The 17,895-nt window shown below is 34.8% G+C and overlaps 1 protein-coding gene and 1 pseudogene across 1 annotated transcript in view; both read right to left on the bottom strand.

Annotated features, from left to right (window-relative positions):
- Positions 1-17,895, bottom strand: part of Slc25a24 (solute carrier family 25 member 24) — a 48,311-nt gene that overhangs the window by 19,183 nt on the left and 11,233 nt on the right. The window contains exons 2-5 of the mRNA XM_027943158.2: positions 13,064-13,190; positions 10,460-10,547; positions 4,715-4,826; positions 2,554-2,712 (exon numbers count right to left, since the gene is read on the bottom strand). Coding sequence (XP_027798959.1) covers positions 2,554-2,712; positions 4,715-4,826; positions 10,460-10,547; positions 13,064-13,190 — 486 coding nt within the window. The remainder of the gene's footprint in view (positions 1-2,553; positions 2,713-4,714; positions 4,827-10,459; positions 10,548-13,063; positions 13,191-17,895) is intronic.
- On the bottom strand, positions 1,246-2,337 carry LOC114098907 (DNA repair nuclease/redox regulator APEX1 pseudogene; annotated as a pseudogene).

Raw genomic sequence — 17,895 nt, forward strand, 5'->3', positions numbered from 1 at the left:
ACGTTTTGAACATGAAGAGGTGCTGTATTTTGTCAAATGCTTTTTCTTCATTTATTGAGATAATCATGTGATTCTTATCTTTAAGTCTATTAATGTGATGAATTACATTTATTGATTTCTGTATGTTGAACCAACCTTGCATCCCTGGGATGTACCCCAATTGATTGTGGTGCATTATCTTTTTAATATGTGTTTGTATTCAATTTGCCAGAATTTCATTGAGAATTTTTGCAGCTATGTTCTTTAGAGATATTGGTCTGAAGTTTTTTTTTCCTTGAAGTGTCTTTGAGGGTTTTGGTATCAGACTAATATTGGCCTCATAAAATGAGTTTGGAAGGGTTTTCTCCTTTCCAATTTCATGGAATAATTTGAGGAGTTTTGATATTAGCTCTTCTTTGAAAGTGTTGTAGAACTCAGTAGTGAATCTGTCTGGTTCTGGGGCTTTTCTTTGTTGGTAGGCCTTTGGTAGCACCTTCTATTTCATTGCTTGAAATTGATTTGTTTAAATTGTGTATATCCTACTGATTCAGTTTGGGCAGATCATATGACTCTAGAAATTTGTTGATGTCTTCCAGATTTTCTATTTTACTGGAGTACAAATTTTCAAAATGGTTTCTAATTATCTTCTGTATTTCAGTAGTGTCCATTGTGATATTTTCTTTTTCATCATGAATTTTAGTAATTTGAGTTTTCTCTCTCCTCTTCATTAGCATGGCCAAGGGTTTATCTATTTGCTTATTTTTTCAAAGAAGCAACTTTTTGTTTGGTCAATTTTTCTAACTGTGTATTTTGTTTCAATGTCATTTATTTCTGCTCTGATTTTAACTATTCCTGTTTTCTACTACTTTAGATGTAGATTTATTCTTCTTTTTCTAGGGCTTTGAGGTGTAACGTAAAGTCATTTATTTGTTGACTTCTTATTCTTTTAAGGAATGAACTCAGTGCAATGAACTTTCCTCTTAGCACTGCCTTCAGAGTGTCCCAGAGATTTTGGTACGTTGTATCAGTGTTCTCATTTACCTCTAAGAATTTTTTAATCTCTACTCTCATTAGTAGCTTTTGCTTAATGTTTTCTTATTAAAAAGGGAGGTGGGCTGGGTAGATAGCTCAGCTGATAGAGTGCTTGCCTCACATGCATAAGACCCTGGGTTCAATCACCAGCACCATAAAAAAAAAAAAAAAAAAAAAAAAGTGGAAGGGTGGGGAGGGAAAGGGTGTCCACAAAACAAAAACCTTGGGCTTAAAAGGAAACTTTCACAACAGCATGGTTGAAGGATGCATATTATTACAGAAGAGAAGTAAAATGCAGATTTCTCTAGAGAGCTGTTGAAGAAGGAATAATTCAGTGGGGGGAATTATTTCCAAGGCTCAAAGTGATTTTTGGGAGGTGTCACAGTGCTAGGTATAGCATGGTGGGACAGTAATCACTGCCAGGGGCCAGGGCGGGGCATTAGAAGAGATCTTGCTGTTGTACATGAAGGTAAAAGAGAGTGGAACAATAAAAAGTCACCAAGGTGGTAACCAACTTCTTGGCCCAAGTATTCATCATGTAAGTTTAAAACCTATAGACACAGGCAGTGTTGGGGTAAAGGTGTCAGAGGCTCTCAGCAAGCAGCACCCAAAACCATAGGCTCCCATGGAGTGAAACTGGCATTTTTGAGTTTTGTTTTGTGTTTGATTGTGTGCTTCCCCTGGGGTTATGAAGGTTAACTTCTTCATGAACCACACTGAAGTCCCCGCATAGCATAAGGGGCTTGCTGAAGCTAAGCCCTTCAGGCCTGGTGCTGTGAGTACTCCAGTCTTAACAGACTGCTGCCTGCATTAGGTACATAAGCCGCCAGCACAACTGTGTCAGATTCCACCACAATCACAAGGCCTTCCTGACCAGTTCCTCCTCACCAATGCCATAACAGACTTTGAGATAGCACTGGCTGGAAAGTAGACCAGGCTGCACCATCTATTCTTGTCCAAAGGAGCTGATCAGGACTGATGGAATAGTCCAGGCTGCTCTTGAAGTTCAGGTAGTAGTCTGTTCTTGCAACATTTGGTCTCTGGAAGGCACATGGTGTTTGAGGCTTCCTCCTTTATGGAGTCTAAACCTTTCTTCTTAATCCAGGCTCGAGGCTGATTCACATTTCAGGAGCAGATCTTGAGTGCGGCAGATTTGCCAGTGGGTGAAGTTTTTGGATATGGAGGGTCTTCCTATAGAACTGGGCCATCTTCTGCTGCCTCTTTTTCATTTTTCTTTGCTCCCAGCTTACTCTTCTTGACCTCTGGCTCTGTCTTGGGCTCCTCCCCATCTTCTGCCACCGCTCCCTTTTCCCCATGTTTTGGCATCCCTGTAAGGAATGACCATTGGTATGTATACCATGCTGCCCACCGAAGCAATATTTTTTAAAAAAATTTTTTTTTGCTTCAGTCTGAGCATGGCTCCTCCTTGAGATTTTTAAAAAGGTATTAAAGACTATTACTGAGAATTTTTTAAGCTTCTATTTCAAAACACCCACACTGCTCACTAATTTAGAATATCCTGATGAAGGTCGCGGAGCTCACCTGCATCATGACTTTCAGGCGATCCAAAGGGGCGGTGCTTGTTCGGGAGACGGCGCCCGCAATGCCTCCTGCCAGAAGCTGCCTCCACCACTGTCCAGACTTCTTCTCGTCTTCCGTGAATTCATCTGGAATAGTCAAACTGTCCCCTATGTCAATTCCCTGCGAAAGTGGAAAGAAGAGTATTGTGTTCCTTCAATTAAGAAGACAATCCCACAAGTTCTTTTGTTATAGAGAAGAATTGTTATTTCACTGTTAAGATCAACTTTCCTCCTTTAGAATTTATAATGAACCAGTTTGGAGCACAGGGATAAAGACAGTCTATCCACCCAAAACATAGTTAAGTGTTGGTTTACAAGAAATTAAAATTAACAGTGAATGTAAATAAAACCAATAATTGCAACTTTTTCTTTTTATAGTTCGAGTGACTTCTATTGGTCTAAACCAGAATGAAATGGCATTTTATCAGTTACAGTGGATTATTTCTAGTTATAGCCACTTTTCATAAGACTAGAAAACCATAACCAATTGGTGATAATATTTTTTAAGAAATTGATTTAGGACTGAAGGTGTAGCTTCATGGTTGAGCATCTGCCTAGCACATGCAAGGTCCTGGGTTTGATCCTTCTCATAGCAAAGAAAAAAATGTAAAAGATAAAAGAGAATTGGTTTGTTGCTGTGCAAGGCAGCCCATGCTTGTAGTCCCAGCCACTCAGGAGTCTGAGGCAAGAGGATCCCTTAAGCCAAGAAGGCCAACCTAGGCAACAAAGGGAAACTTTGTCTTAGAAATAATATCTACCTTATACTCATATCACCATACATGCTTTAAACATGTAAATGAAACTATGTATGTGAATATCCTTAAATTCCTTTCTTATATTGACTATGAATATTTTATATGTCTGACATCATTTAAAGCATGCAATAGTTTCAATTTAAAATTTAGCTAAGAGGAACATTTTTTAAATCAATGTGATGACTAACAATGATTCTAAATTTCACTAAAAGTTAATAAACATAGCTTGAGAGAAATGAAGTTCTATACTGACAATATTTTAACTTTATTATCTAAATGATTTTGTTGTAAAAGATTTTAGGCAAGAATGTAAGGTAAGGAGCTATGTTATGGTAATAACTCTCTTTTCCTTCATTTCAGTATCAATAAAATGGATGCATGACTGTAGTCTTGACTTTTATCATATTTCTCCAAAGATACAACATAATGTCAGGTAAGTATAAAATTTATCTAGGCAACTGAACTACTAATATGGCATTATTTTATACTCATATTTGAAAATGTAAATGAGACTATTAGTCATCACTAATGCTCTACATAAGCTTAGGCATTGTTATTAGCAGCAATGTGAACTCAAGCCTGCATTTAGTGCATATTAAATTTACTGAAATCCATAAATAAGTACAGAAGACAAGCCATTAAGAAAAACAAATTCTGGGGCTGTGATTGTAGCTCAGTGGTAGAGCACTTACAGCGTAGCATGTGTAAGGCACTAGGTTCAATCCTCAGCACCACATAAAAATAAATAAATAAAGGTATAAAAAATACAATAACATTATTTTTAAAAAGACAATTCCTTCAGAGTATTCTCAATGGCTTCTGGAACTAAATGCACAATAATAGAACTTCATTTATACCCACATATTTTAAAATATTAATAAAAATAAAAAAATTTCAAAGTTTTATGGAATACAAACAGGTATGAAATGCTAAAAAGATGAGCCTAAAAGATTTTGCAGCATTCAATAGTTATTATAAATGCCTTAAGCCAGAGGTAAATCAAGGAAGTCTAACTGAACAAGTCCAAGTTTCAGAAGGGATTTTTGGTTTTATTATCAATGACCAAAAAAATCATGAGGTGTTGAGATGATTTAGGCAACATAGTATCTATGAAAAGTAAACGTCTATGATTTTCAGACTTCTCTATGGCAGAATACTTAAATGCCATAAAGGCTGAGCAACTTATTCATGAAGATGGTACTTTCTCTGAATTTTGTAAATGCCTATTTATGTAGTCTTGGGGTTTTGAAAGCTATTCTACAAATCTTAGCTACTAGGACTGGGTATCCTGGTCCCATAAATATTCAGAGTGCTACTGGGTGCTAACTATATAACTTACAGCTCCAAACAATTACAAAGTGTACTTACAGTAGAATGTTTCCAGAAACGGATGATTTCCTCAATGTCTGTAACAGGGTTAAATAGGAAGTAGTCCCTCCATTCATTCCAGTCCACTGTCATGGTCCCATCAGCATCAATGCTGAAAGTAATAAAAAGTGATTGAAGAACACAATAAAATTCGTGAATAAACCTAACATTATTGGCCATTTTACAGAATGACAATTTCTGTTCCAACTCATTAAATTTTTTAAAAATCCCATTCACAATTATACGTTGTTGAAAAGAGAAGCCAGCATTTTATGGTCCTTTCAGGTAATTTTAACTGTCCTAGATAAACATGAACCAAAAAATTACAGAAAGAGTTCATTAAAGACTACCTTCAATACTCTATCAAACTCAAAGTCAATAACCTATAAAGCACAAAAACTAGATAATAAAAATAAAAGGAATGTTATGGTTTGGATATAAGGTTTCTCCCAAAAGCTCCTGTGTTAATGCAGGAATATTCAGAAATGAAATAATTAACATTATGTGTGCTACCAATCAATACAACCCAATCAATATATCCTAGTTTGAATGGATTAACTGGGTGGTAACTGTAGACAGGTGGTGCTTGGATAAAAGAGGTGGCTCACTGCAGGGATGCCTTAGGAGTATTCATCTCCCCTGCAACGCTCCCCATCTGCACCATGCATGCTTACTGGCGCACATCTCTCTCTCTCTTTCTCTCTCTCTCTTTCTCTCTCTCCCTCCTCTCTCTTCTCTCCCCCTTCCCCCTTCCTCCCCACCCCTCTCCTTCCTGGTCACCTTGAATAGAGCAGTCGTCCTCTGCCATATCCTTCCACCATGATATTCTACCTCATCCTGAGTCAGCCAACCATGAATGGAACCTCTGAAATCAGGAGCCAAAATAAACTTTTCCTCCTCTAACTTTCTTGTCAGGTATTTTGGTCACAGCAACAAAAAGCTGACTAACACAGGGAGGTAGTAATGAATGGATTCATGATCCATTCTTTCTTGCCCTGGCTTAGGAAGATACATATTTTTTATGAGTGCATTTTAATTATACAGAATAATGGCTGCCATTATAGCATATTCATATGTTCAAATAACAAACTGTGACCATGTTCACCCTCCACTATCTTCTTTTACCTTCCCACCCCCTACAGAAGATATTCTTAATGTTTTGTTACAACATTTGGGTATGATTTTGAAACATACTCAAAATATGTTATCAATTTCCTTCCACAACATCCACCACATTAAGAAGATTAGCAGTGGGGCTGGGGATGTGGTTCAAGCGGTAGCGCGCTCGCCTGGCATGCGTGAGGCCAGGGTTCGATCCTCAGCACCACATACAAACAAAGATGTTGTGTCCCTGAAAACTAAAAAATAAATATTAAAAAAAATTCTCTCTCTCTCTCTTTCTCTCTTAAAAAAAAAAAAAAGAAGATTAGCAGTGATTATAAGAAATCAAACTCTTGGGCTGGGGTTGTAGCTCAGTGGTAGAGCACTTGCCAAGCAATTGTGAGGCACTGGGTTCAATCCTCAGCACCACACAAAATAAATAAATAAAACAAAGGGTATTGTATCCATCTACAACTGAAAAAAAAAAATGTAAAAAAAGAAAGAAATCAAACTGTTGGCACATTTTGCGTCTTAAGGAATCCTGATACCTCATTTTCAACTTTAACATTGTAATCCTAAATATTTATCGCAAACTATTTGCTTGTTTTATAAACTTCTTGAAATAAGGTCATATGTATTTGTTTTCTCCTAAGAATAAAACAGAATTGTGCCAGGATTTTTACTGTCTTGTTCCCTAAGTTTCCCTAGCTCTCAAAGTGGTTGGCAGAGATATGGTGCTCATTTATTTGTTGAATTAATTGAAGTTTATGAAAAAAGTTTTGGTGTCCCTTCAAATTTTATTCTATAATCTGTACGGAAATGATACATAAAGATGGTAGCCAAATAAAATGCAATTTTCAGACATTTATTATTGTGTTTTCTATTACCATTGTGTATTTTTATCTGCATATGTGAACTTACACTTAAACTTTTACTTGTCCCAGCACATAAGTATTAACCTTCCAAGCCTGATGTGGTGACACATGCCTATAATCCTAGGGGATCGGAAGGCTGAAGCAGAAGGGTGGTAAAATCAAAGCCAGCCTCAGCAATTTAGTGAGGTAAGGCCCCAAGCAACTTAAGACCCAATTTCAAAATTTAAATTTTTTTTCAAAATTAAAAAAAAAATACATTTTTTTAAAGAGCTAGAGATGTGGCTCAGTGGTTAAGCACCCCTGGGTTCAATCCCTGAGACCAAAAGGAAAAAAAAAAAAAGGTATTAGCATTGCATTTGTGCATGAAAACTCTAGTCACTATTTAGAACATTGTTCTGGGTTAAAATGTTTGTAGCCCTATCTTTATCACTATTTTCTACTTTAAAACCTCCCAACCTTCACACATGAGTATCCTCCACAAAGCAAGAATTTTTGTTGATTTTATTCACTGATGAAACCAAAATGTCTGGAAGGATACCTTATACAGAGTAAATATTTACTGAAAAAATAAATGAACTTCAAATTCTGTAGTTTAATGCCACAGAACACTTAGTGTTGACAAACTTCTTAGATAAGATGGTCTTACTGTGAATTTAAGTTGTACTTCTCTTTAAATTACTAAAGAGGTTGAGTATCTGTTACCACATTCATTTACTATTCATATTTTTCCTGCCTGTTCATGTCTTTTAGTGAGGCAAGGCCCCAAGCAACTTAAGACCTAATTTCAAAATTTAAATTTTTTTTTTCAAAATTAAAAAAAATAAATTTTTTAAAGAGCTAGAGATGTGGCTCAGTGGTTAAGCACACCTAGGTTCAATCCCTGATACCAAAAAGTAAAAAAAAAAAAAAAAAAAAAAAAGTATTAACATTCTATTTGTGCATGAAAACTCTAATCACTATTTTTAATGAGTTTGTCTTTTCCTCATTCACAGTACTTTATGTAGTTGATTCCAGTCTTTCAAGTTATAACCTGGAAAACACCTTCTCTTTGTCCTTTCACTTGACTTGTTGTAATAGCTCTTGATTTTAATGCAGCTGAATTTATCAATCATTTTTGACTACTATCTTGCCTTATTTTTAATAAATTCCTCCATACTCGGAGATAAGGATAATACTTTCATCTACCCCTAAAAGTACCATAGTTTAACTTTCCTGTTTTGGTTGATATTAGTGTAGTGTGTGAGGTAGGAATCCAATTTCATGTTTGTTTGTTTAACTATTTATTGCATAATTTTTCCTTCTCCCAGAGATTTGCAGTTTCTTCTCTCAAGTGACAAATCCAAACTACGAATGGATCTATTCCCAGAATCTCCATTATGTTCCTCTTATCAATTTGTCTATTTTGGTAGTAATATCATAATTATAGCTTAAAAATAACTCTTGATATCTAACAGGTCAGCTCCCAGTTCCATGCAGTTCTTCTAGGTTATTCTCGAGCCTCATATTTTGATATACATTTTAGACTTAGCTTGACAAATTCTTCCCAAAAAACCACGTAGATTTTGAATATTACCAATTGGAGAGGAGCACATCTTCTATGTACTCTTCTTTACTATCATTAATAAAGTTTTGTCAGTTCTTATAAATGTATCATTTGAGGCATATTGTTTTTTCCTTGCAGCCGACTCATTATGCTAATGTTTTCTTTAAATTCTTACATTTATATCATAAATCATAATGTCCCATAATTTTCCTCTTTCATTAATTTGTTTGCTTTTGATATAGTGGTTACAGTGGTTCCCAGAAAGTTCTGAAGAGTGCACTTTTACACTCTAGAGGTATTTTAGTTCTGTCCTTTGATAGTTTTCAAGAACTATCTGGGGCTAAAGTTTGCTTTATTAGAAAATTTTTAAATACTGATGCAATGTCTTTAATTGTTTTGGTACTTTTTTGGCTATTTCTTCATGATACAGTCTTGGTAAGTTATATTTTTCTAGAAATTTATATATTTCACACATTTTCAAATTTATTTGCATAAAATTATTCATAGTATTTTATATTTTTTAAATTCCCGGTGTATCTATTTGCAATTAAACATATTTACATCTCATTTTTCTTTTTTTCCTCAATCTCTCCAGAGATTTCTTTTCCAACACCAACTTTGCCTTTCTTGGACTTTTTATCTAGTTCCACTACTGTCTTATTATCTCTCCCTTTTATCCTTTTTGAGGTAATCCTGATTAATTTTTTAAAAAATATTTTTTTAAGTTGTAGATGGACATACTACCTTTAGTTTGTTTACTTATCTTGATGTGGTGCTGAGGATCGAACCCAGAGCCTCACACTTGACAGACAAGTACTATATCCCTGAGGACCAAGATTATCCTGATTTCTTTCCCCTAACTTAGCACATTAATTTTTAGCCTTGACCCTTTTCTAATAAAAGTTTTAAGATTATAAAATTCCTCCTAAGTATCATCTTAGAAATATCCCTCAAGTTTTAATGTTTTCAAATCAGTATAATTCTTGAATTTCCATTTAGTTTCCTCTTTGACTTCTAAGTTATTGAGTACATGTCATTTGTGGTATTTTGTTATGGCAGACCAAGCTAACTAATACACCTTGATCTATTCTGCTACTTGGATTTAGAATTGGCATTATCTTTAAAGCCATCATAGGGAATAGAGAAATATGATTTCTGTTCTTAGATCAAGATAAAAAATCTTCACTTTTTTTGTGCAAATGCAACTTTAGAAGCAGATTTTTATATGCTCAATATCCCATGATCAAAATTCTTTGTATCTTTTTCATGTTTTAGTTTTCTACTTATCTAGGAAAGCCTTTATTATCCAGTGCTAACAAAAATAACTCCAGGCACAACCTTGAGATTTCAAACCCTCCTGTTGAACAGCTGCTTATAAAAGAAATTCTAAACAGAAAGGAAGAAAATGCTACTGTATTTTCCTGTAAGAAATATTATATTTCTATGAAGTAATATACAGATATAAAAAGAAATAAATTTGATAATAAAGCCACTAATAAGAAACTTGTAGATAGTGTGAAAACTGAAAACATTCAGGAGAATATTAATATAATGTAAGCATCCTTTCCTGTTTTCTTTTATCATGAAAAAATTGGTACCTGCCTTGTATTTATAATAAAAGAGTATTTGAAAGCCCCTATACTTCAGAGGTTATGGCTCCATCCTTTGAAATAAAACATTTGCATTTGTAAAGGTTTATCTTACTAAATATTTGAACTGGACAACAATATTCAAATTGGCATCTCTGTGTTCTTTAAGTTTAAATCAGTACTTCTCTGAAAACTAGGAAAGCTTTGGAATATTTTTATCCAGTCACATGTAGATTAAATAATCTGAAGAATCTGCTAGACTCCTTATCTTGAAACATCCAGTTCTATTGTCACATTAGGAACCAAATGGAAGAGAAAAAAAGAAAAGAGAAATGCAATACCCAAGCCCTTGGCTCATTATCTCTAGATTTAACACCTTATTAATGTCCTGCTGCCTCTGAGGCCTTGCAAGAAAGAGTGCACTCTGAGCATCCCTCTCCCATTCCTTCATTGTAGATAATATACAAGTGCATACAAATGAACAGGGAGGAAGAGGAATGATTGACGCTGGATGTATGTAATGAGGAATGGTGAGGTGCAGGAAAGTGTTTTAAACTCACACATACAAATGCAGTTCTCTAATGCAGGATATTAAAATGAGAGTAAAAAATAATTTTCAACACAGTAAAGAGCTTACCTTCGAAGAATCAACTCTGCTTGTTGTTCAGAAATAGTTAGACCCAATATCTCGAGGGACTGGACAATTTCTGAAGCTTCAATTTTTCCTTTAAGGAAATGAAAAGATTATAAACTTAGAACTAACAACTACCTTAGAAACTTTGAATTTCAAATCACTTATTTAAGAGAAAGTTTGAAAAGACGAAGGCAAAACTATGCATTTAGGTAAATCCTATGTTTGCTTAAATACATATTATAACATCAATATGCAAAATTTAACAAATACATTAAACAAGTATAGACATACTATTTCTTTCAGTAATCATATCAGCCTTGTAGATAATGATTTTCCTCTGAAGAAGAAGCTCAAGTGGTCTCACCAAGTGATGTTATTAAGAAATAACAGAACTGAAATTTAAATCAAGATCTTCCAACTCTCCGGTATATTAAATTAAACTAGGATTCATTTAAAAAAATCACTATATCCATTGTTTAACAAATGACCAGACATTTATCATGTACAATGTTATATTATCCAATTGGTTACAGACAAGTAGAAAATGAAGAAATGGAACCAAAGAGTGTGGAGTATTTTTTGAGAAATCCAGCAGTAAAAATAAAGAGAGTAAGGTTAGGAAAACAACGGGAGAGAGAAAAAATTTAGTGTTAGGGAAATCAGACATATTTATGTACAGGAGAACAACCAGAAGAGGAAATAACCAGTAAATGTAAGCGGACTAAATTTCCCTTGAACAGCTCAGACTTAGGATCCAAAGACTGATCTACATGAACTAGGACATAACAAACAGAGGTTCTTTTGTCAAAGCAGCATTAGTAGCAAACTTCTCAGGAAGAGACAAAGACAAAAATCACTGTTAGTGGTGAAAGGAAAGACTTTAACTAAGACAGGGATCCTAAAGAAATGACAGGATCCTGAGAGAATCCTCTTGGGGAGAGGAACCTGGAGAATACAAGGGCAGTAAAAGGCATGAACTGTAGCAGCGAAATGCTTCAAACAACATTCTGATAATTCTCCTTGATAACCACACTCTTGAAGATTTACATTTAATTCTTGTTATTCACAGTAGTCAATGGCAAATGCTGAATTAGCAAATATTGAACCATTGCTCCTCTAGAAAATTCAGGGTTAAGTTCCTATCATCTTCTAATCACATCTTCATCAACTGACCAATACCTAACTTTTTCTCATGTGTGTTTCTGTTTAAAGACATGTCATTTCTTGGAAACCCAGTAGCACTTAACCACTGAGCCACACTCCCAGTCCTTTTTTACTTTTTATTTTGAGACAGAGCCTAACTTGCTGAGGCTGGCCTTGAACTTGCGATCCTCCTACCTTAGCCTCCCAAGCTGCTAGGATTACAGGTGTGCACCATAGTGCCCAGCAACATTGAACACTTGTAGAAATTTATCTAACATGTATTTTCTGCATGTAGCACACCATAGCCTTCTGGCCACGAGGAACACAAGACAGTACTTCAACTCTACTTTTAGGGAACATTTTGAAAAGCAAGAAATATCCCCGTAAAAAGTACAAGAACACAAAATACATGGTTCAAAATAGACCTTGAAAAGGACATGTTTATAGTCTGAGAGTTGAAATAAGAAGGCAGATGTCACCTTCTCTCCCTCAGCTAGGAATGTACATATTGAACAGCTCAAATATTCCATTGCTTTGCACATGCCCACAAATGGCTGAGAGTGCTGTGAATATACAGTTCAGGGTTACTTTTAAGGCAAGATCTACTCTATGTGCTTTGCTTTAAAGAAGTCTGCTAAATAAAAATATGAACCTATCATGAGAAACTATTTCAAAATATACCAAAAAAGGATAAATTAAGGGACTGGGGTTGTAGCTCAGTGGTAGAGCATCTGCCTATCATGCGTGAAGCACTGGGCTCGATTCTCAGCACCACATATAAATAAATAAAATAAAGGTCTATCAACAACTAAAAATATATTTTAAAAAAAAGACAAATTAAGGGGACCCTTCACATTTACTAAAATTGAATCATTAAAATTTCATCTTTATGTCCTGTTTGACTCCGAATTTTCTGAAATGGACAACTGATGTGTGCATAATTTACACATGGGGATAACTGACCACTGATTATCAGGCAACTGATCCTAAGGAAGCTTCATCTCCCTCTTGGCTATTATTCTACATAGAGAATCCATAAGCCCAACCAGAAGGTACATAGCTAAAGGTCTACACACTATTTTGTTTTCTAATTTTCAGGATCAGAGAGTATCTTCTCTAAATTAATTCTGCCAAAACGACTATCAAATGTAAGATAATATGAAACCTTTTCAAATTTTAGAATATTCAGTGTTCATGCCAAAAGAATTATTATTTTTAACCAATCAAATCATCGTAAAGTTCCATAGTTAACATTATATGTCAATAGACAAAGCTATCAACAGCTTTCTTCACTAATACTATGATTTCTACATAAAAATCACAATACTAAAATATTTTTTATTATTTAAAACAGGTATTAGTTGCTATCTTAAAAGAGAGAGACTAAATTTGCATCATTTTAGACTCTTGGAAACCTGAGAAGTAGTTCTTCATAGTTGATGAGGAATAGAAAAAAAGACACACCATCATTATTTTTGTCCAAACTCTTAAATGCCAATTTCATTTTTTTCTCATGGTCTTTAAGGTACTTCATAAATTCTTCAAAATCCAGCTTCCCATCTTTGTTGATATCTCCAGTAACAAAAATTTTCTACAAGAAAAAAATTAGAGATATTTTATTGCTAATATGGATTAAAGTATTAAATTATATACATACTTCAAACAGATATGTTCTCTTCCTACAAGATTAAAGGAACATTTTTTTGCCATTATGTCATTATCCATTATCACACAGGCCTGTAATAAAAGCAACTATTCCACTTGAATTGAGATTGAACACAGAATTTAAATGTCTAACATAGAATTTTCCCCTTTGATTACCAAAATTAAATATTCTTTTCCTACAGATGATACTTAGAAAAGCTGTCATATCAAACTATCCACTTTTATATTAATAATTTTTTCAATTAAAAAATAAGACCTTATGCTATTTGATATCACATGTATACCCTTGCTACCACCAATTAAGATATTCACAATCAACCACCCAAAACTTATAAATTTTGTTGGACTGATGTTCATGCTTTTCTGGGTAAATAACACTGCATCGCTTCAAGATAGTATAATGATCAGAACTATAACCCTAGACTCAGAAAGATCAGAACTTGGGATCTGCAACTATAGCTATTCTTGTAGGGAGATTTATGGTTTAAAATGCATAATTAGTAAATAATGGGTCATTGAAGCTCATCTCAATCTCAAGAAACTTATAAAAATAAAATAAACAAAAAGAAGGTGAAAGAAAAAATTAAGAGTGAAAGAAAACACCACTGAGAAGGTTAGCAAGGTCATGAGAAGCTGTTTGAAAATATCAATAAAATTGATAAACTCTTGATATTGGCACATAATCAATGTCAGAAAATAAACAGAAATACCTAGACATAAGAGACACTAAAGACATTAAGAACAGGTTTATATCAAAAAAAATATAAATGAAATTAGAGAAAAATGCCTAGAAAAAGAGAACTTATTAAAAATTGGCTTAAGCTAGGCTCAGTGGCACACCCCAGTTATCTCAATGGCTAAGGATCACAAGTTCAAGGCAAGCCTCAGCAACTTAGCAAGGCCCTTAGCAACTTGGAGAGAACCTGTCTCAAAATAAAAAAAAATAAAAATTAAAAAACACAAAGAACTGGAGATGTAACTCAGTGTTTATACAACCGTAGGTTCAATCCTCACTACTAAAAAAAAAAAAATTGACCAAAGACAATAGGAGATCTGAGTAGTCCTATAAATATTAAAGAAATATCACCTGTAATTTTAAAGCATTCCCATGAAGAAAAATTCAGGCCCACATGGTTTTAACAGTAATGTGTAATAAACTTTTAAGAAATAAGTAAAATACCAATTTTCCAGAGAATTGAAAAGGTGGGAACATTTTCAAATTCATTTTATGAGGCAGGTATACTCTTGATTCCAAAACCTAACAGGGATGTCAGAAAAAACCAAAACAAAACAATCAAACAAAAGGAAACTGAAAGCACTATAATTAAAATAATCACAAAACTCCTAAAAATATGTTAGCAAATCAAACCTAATACTTAATAAAACAGAAAATATACTATATGTGTATGCATGTACACATGTGTATATATATAATAAATAAGGTGAATATATTCCAGTAAAGCCGGGTAGGGTTAATTTTTTTAACTTAACAGAAAAAGAAAAAGTCATATGATTATCTTAATTAGCATTTGATGAATTCAACATCATTCATGGCTAAAAACTGTAAGCAAACTAGAATTAGAAACATGCTTCCTTAGCCTGACAAAGGGTATCTCCAAAGAATTCTAGCCTTTTTTGACTTGGTTGGTTTTGTGGTTATCTTATCTACATCCTAAATGGCCTTGATTAAAATAATACCAATTACTACTAACTGTCTTAAAAGCAAATTAATTTCTATTATGTCACTGGAAAATAATTATTACAAATTGATTCATTTTACAAATTATATTGAGAATAATGTTCACCTAGAAATCATTTCCTGATTACTCAAAATATATACAACAGTATGCAGTGAGTAGGGCTGTTCCTGGATGGACCGCATTCCTAGTCTTGACTGGTTTCACCTGTGTGTGAACTATGAGTGTACCAGTAAAATCTAGATCCAGAGGAAGAGGACATGGTCTAGAAACTTCCAGTACAAATTAAACCTATGACTGCTCTAAAGAACAGGGGTAAAAGAAAAAATTCTTAAGAGAAACCACCACTAATTAAAAGTCAGGATATTCAAACTGAAGAGGAGAGGAAGAGGAGGAAAGGAAGAAGGAGAAAGAGAGAAAGAGGAAGAAGGAGAGGAAGAGGAGGAGAAAGAGGAAATTGTTGTGGATGAACTTGAAGGAGAACCTAAACTTAATGTTGACTGCCTGGAAATGAGTATAAAAAGTACTGTATGTGAGGGTGAAGATGGCCCAGATGTGAAAGAGAGGATTTCACCTTATCTAGAGTGTGCTAAAATTCCATAAACAGGTGATATACAGTCATAAGTTAAAAAGAAGACAAGCTGAAGCCATACATGTTGTTGACTTATTAAATTTTCTCAATAAAGTTTCACAATTTTCTCTGAAACAAAAACATATTCAAGATTTGCATCACCCAAAAGAAAATGTCATAGCATTTATGAATCCCATCTATGTACTTAAGATTCAACTAAGAAGTTCATATTTTGGTCATTGGAAATACTAGTGAACATCTATAATTTGGAAAGGGGATTGAAATTGCAACCTCTCTTATAGTAAGCAGACTTCCAGAGTGACAATCACCTGATGACTCTAATTTAACAATAATATAAAAAAACTAACTTGTCCCTTTTGAATTATCTAGCATATTCCTCTGTGAAAACAATGAAATCCAACTAAAAGAGTAAACAAAAACTATTTATTGTGACTAGGTATAGCAAGGAAGTCAGCATCCATTGGACATGATTGGCAGAGACTCACAGGCCAGTGAAGTAGGAACGCTACAATAGGAAAGGGAGGCTAGGGGTTCTCCCAGATTGGAGGCTGTGGGCACAGGGAAACTGTAGGCCAGATAACAAGAGGTAGAAGCATCCTGTGTGATTGTTTAAGGCTGCATATTTGGCCTTCTTTGGTTGGTCCTAAGTTGGTCCTAAGTCAGGATGAAAATTAAATAAGCTGTCAGGGTGAGCTTTAGGAGTCTTAAATTAATGGAATCCCCTGGGGCTGAAAGTTACAGAAGTTACTGCTTAGTTTCCTGGACTGTCTCAGGAAATAGAAATCTGACTTTCTACAAATCTGACATAAACTGGTTTCCTGGTCTGTTTACTTTAGATAAGGGGCTGGTTTTTTGGGCAGGTTGTTGTAGGCATAGTAAAGAGCAAAACAAAACAGAGTATCATTCAAAAAACCCATTAGATAGCTACCAAAATAAAAACTTTCTCCTGCATTTTAACAATACAATGTAAGTTTCTATCTTTTCTCTAAATCAGTTGAATTCTCAGTCTAAATAAATGAATATCCTACTAGGAAAGCTAGGGACACATGAGACTGAGAATTCATGAAGAACATTCAACTTTAAAAGGAAAAGGAAAAATACTTCAGGGTTTGGCTTTGTTTTGTTTTTTCAGGAATTGGGAAACATAATACAGAGAAAATGTTTTGGACTGAACTGTTCCAGAGACAATATCCACTCCAGGCCTCTGTGATCACAGAAGTGTTCCTCAGCTATCCAGCACTGTGACAAAATACCTGAGAGGATCAAGGTGGAAAGGTTTATTTTGGCTCAGTTTCGGTTCATGGTCCCTTAGCCCTCTTGCCTTTGGCCTGTGGTAAAGCAGCATATTATCAAGGTGTGTGTGGTAGAGCAGAGCTACTCACCTCATGATGGCTAGAAAGCAAAGAAAGAAAGAGAAGGGACAAAGATCCCAATATCCCCTTCCAGGGTACACCCCCATATGACTGGAAAACTTCCCAAAAGGTCCCACATTTTAATGGTTCCACATCTCCCAATAGCACCACAGCCAGGACAAAGTTTTAACACACAGGCCTTGGGGGACAATTATACAAACCATAGCAAAAGTTGAAGAAACCAGAATGCAGTGCTTGGTGTATGGAATGTGTGTGAAATATAATTGATACCAACTAAATAGATGTTTAAAGTAAAGACTCCCAAGTTCATGTGGCTAAAAGGAAGAGTCTTACTAAATTTTAACATGACAGAACTCAACAGACATTTTTGTGATCAGAAAGTACCAATTGTCTGAAATAAAATTCACAGTCTTTACTCTCAAGGGTCACCAAGTCTACTTGGTCAAATATCAAAGAGCAAATATAATCAGAAAGTAATAATTATAGATAATAATTGTTTCCAGGGAGAAAATAAGTTGGAAATAGAATTATTGGAAATAAGTTGGAAATAGAATCATTCACAAGGCTGTACATATTGAGAAAGAGCCTGCAATTTAGCCTGTTAGAAAGAGAAAGATTCACATAAAAAAATTATGTCCACGCTCAGTCTTAATAATTAAGGTCTGATAATTAAAGCACGATTGAGGAAACCTCAGCAGTGGTGAAAACCCAAGAACAAAGCCACTCAGACTTTCCCTCTTCCAGGAAAAGAAACCAAAACCTAACATGAGAGAACTTCCAGCAACCACTCCACTGGCCACACAGGTAACATGATTCTTCCAGTCCCCAAACCCCAGAGGGAGCATCTTGAGCCTAAATGCCCACTTAGGCTACTAAAGACAGGTGGCCACCTTGAGCAAACAACTGGAAAGTAATCCCAAATTAGAAATTTTAGTATAGCCAGGGAAAAAACTGAGATGCTTGAGAAAA

The sequence above is a fragment of the Marmota flaviventris genome, chromosome 10 (assembly GCF_047511675.1).
Source record: "Marmota flaviventris isolate mMarFla1 chromosome 10, mMarFla1.hap1, whole genome shotgun sequence".
NCBI lineage: Eukaryota > Metazoa > Chordata > Mammalia > Rodentia > Sciuridae > Marmota > Marmota flaviventris.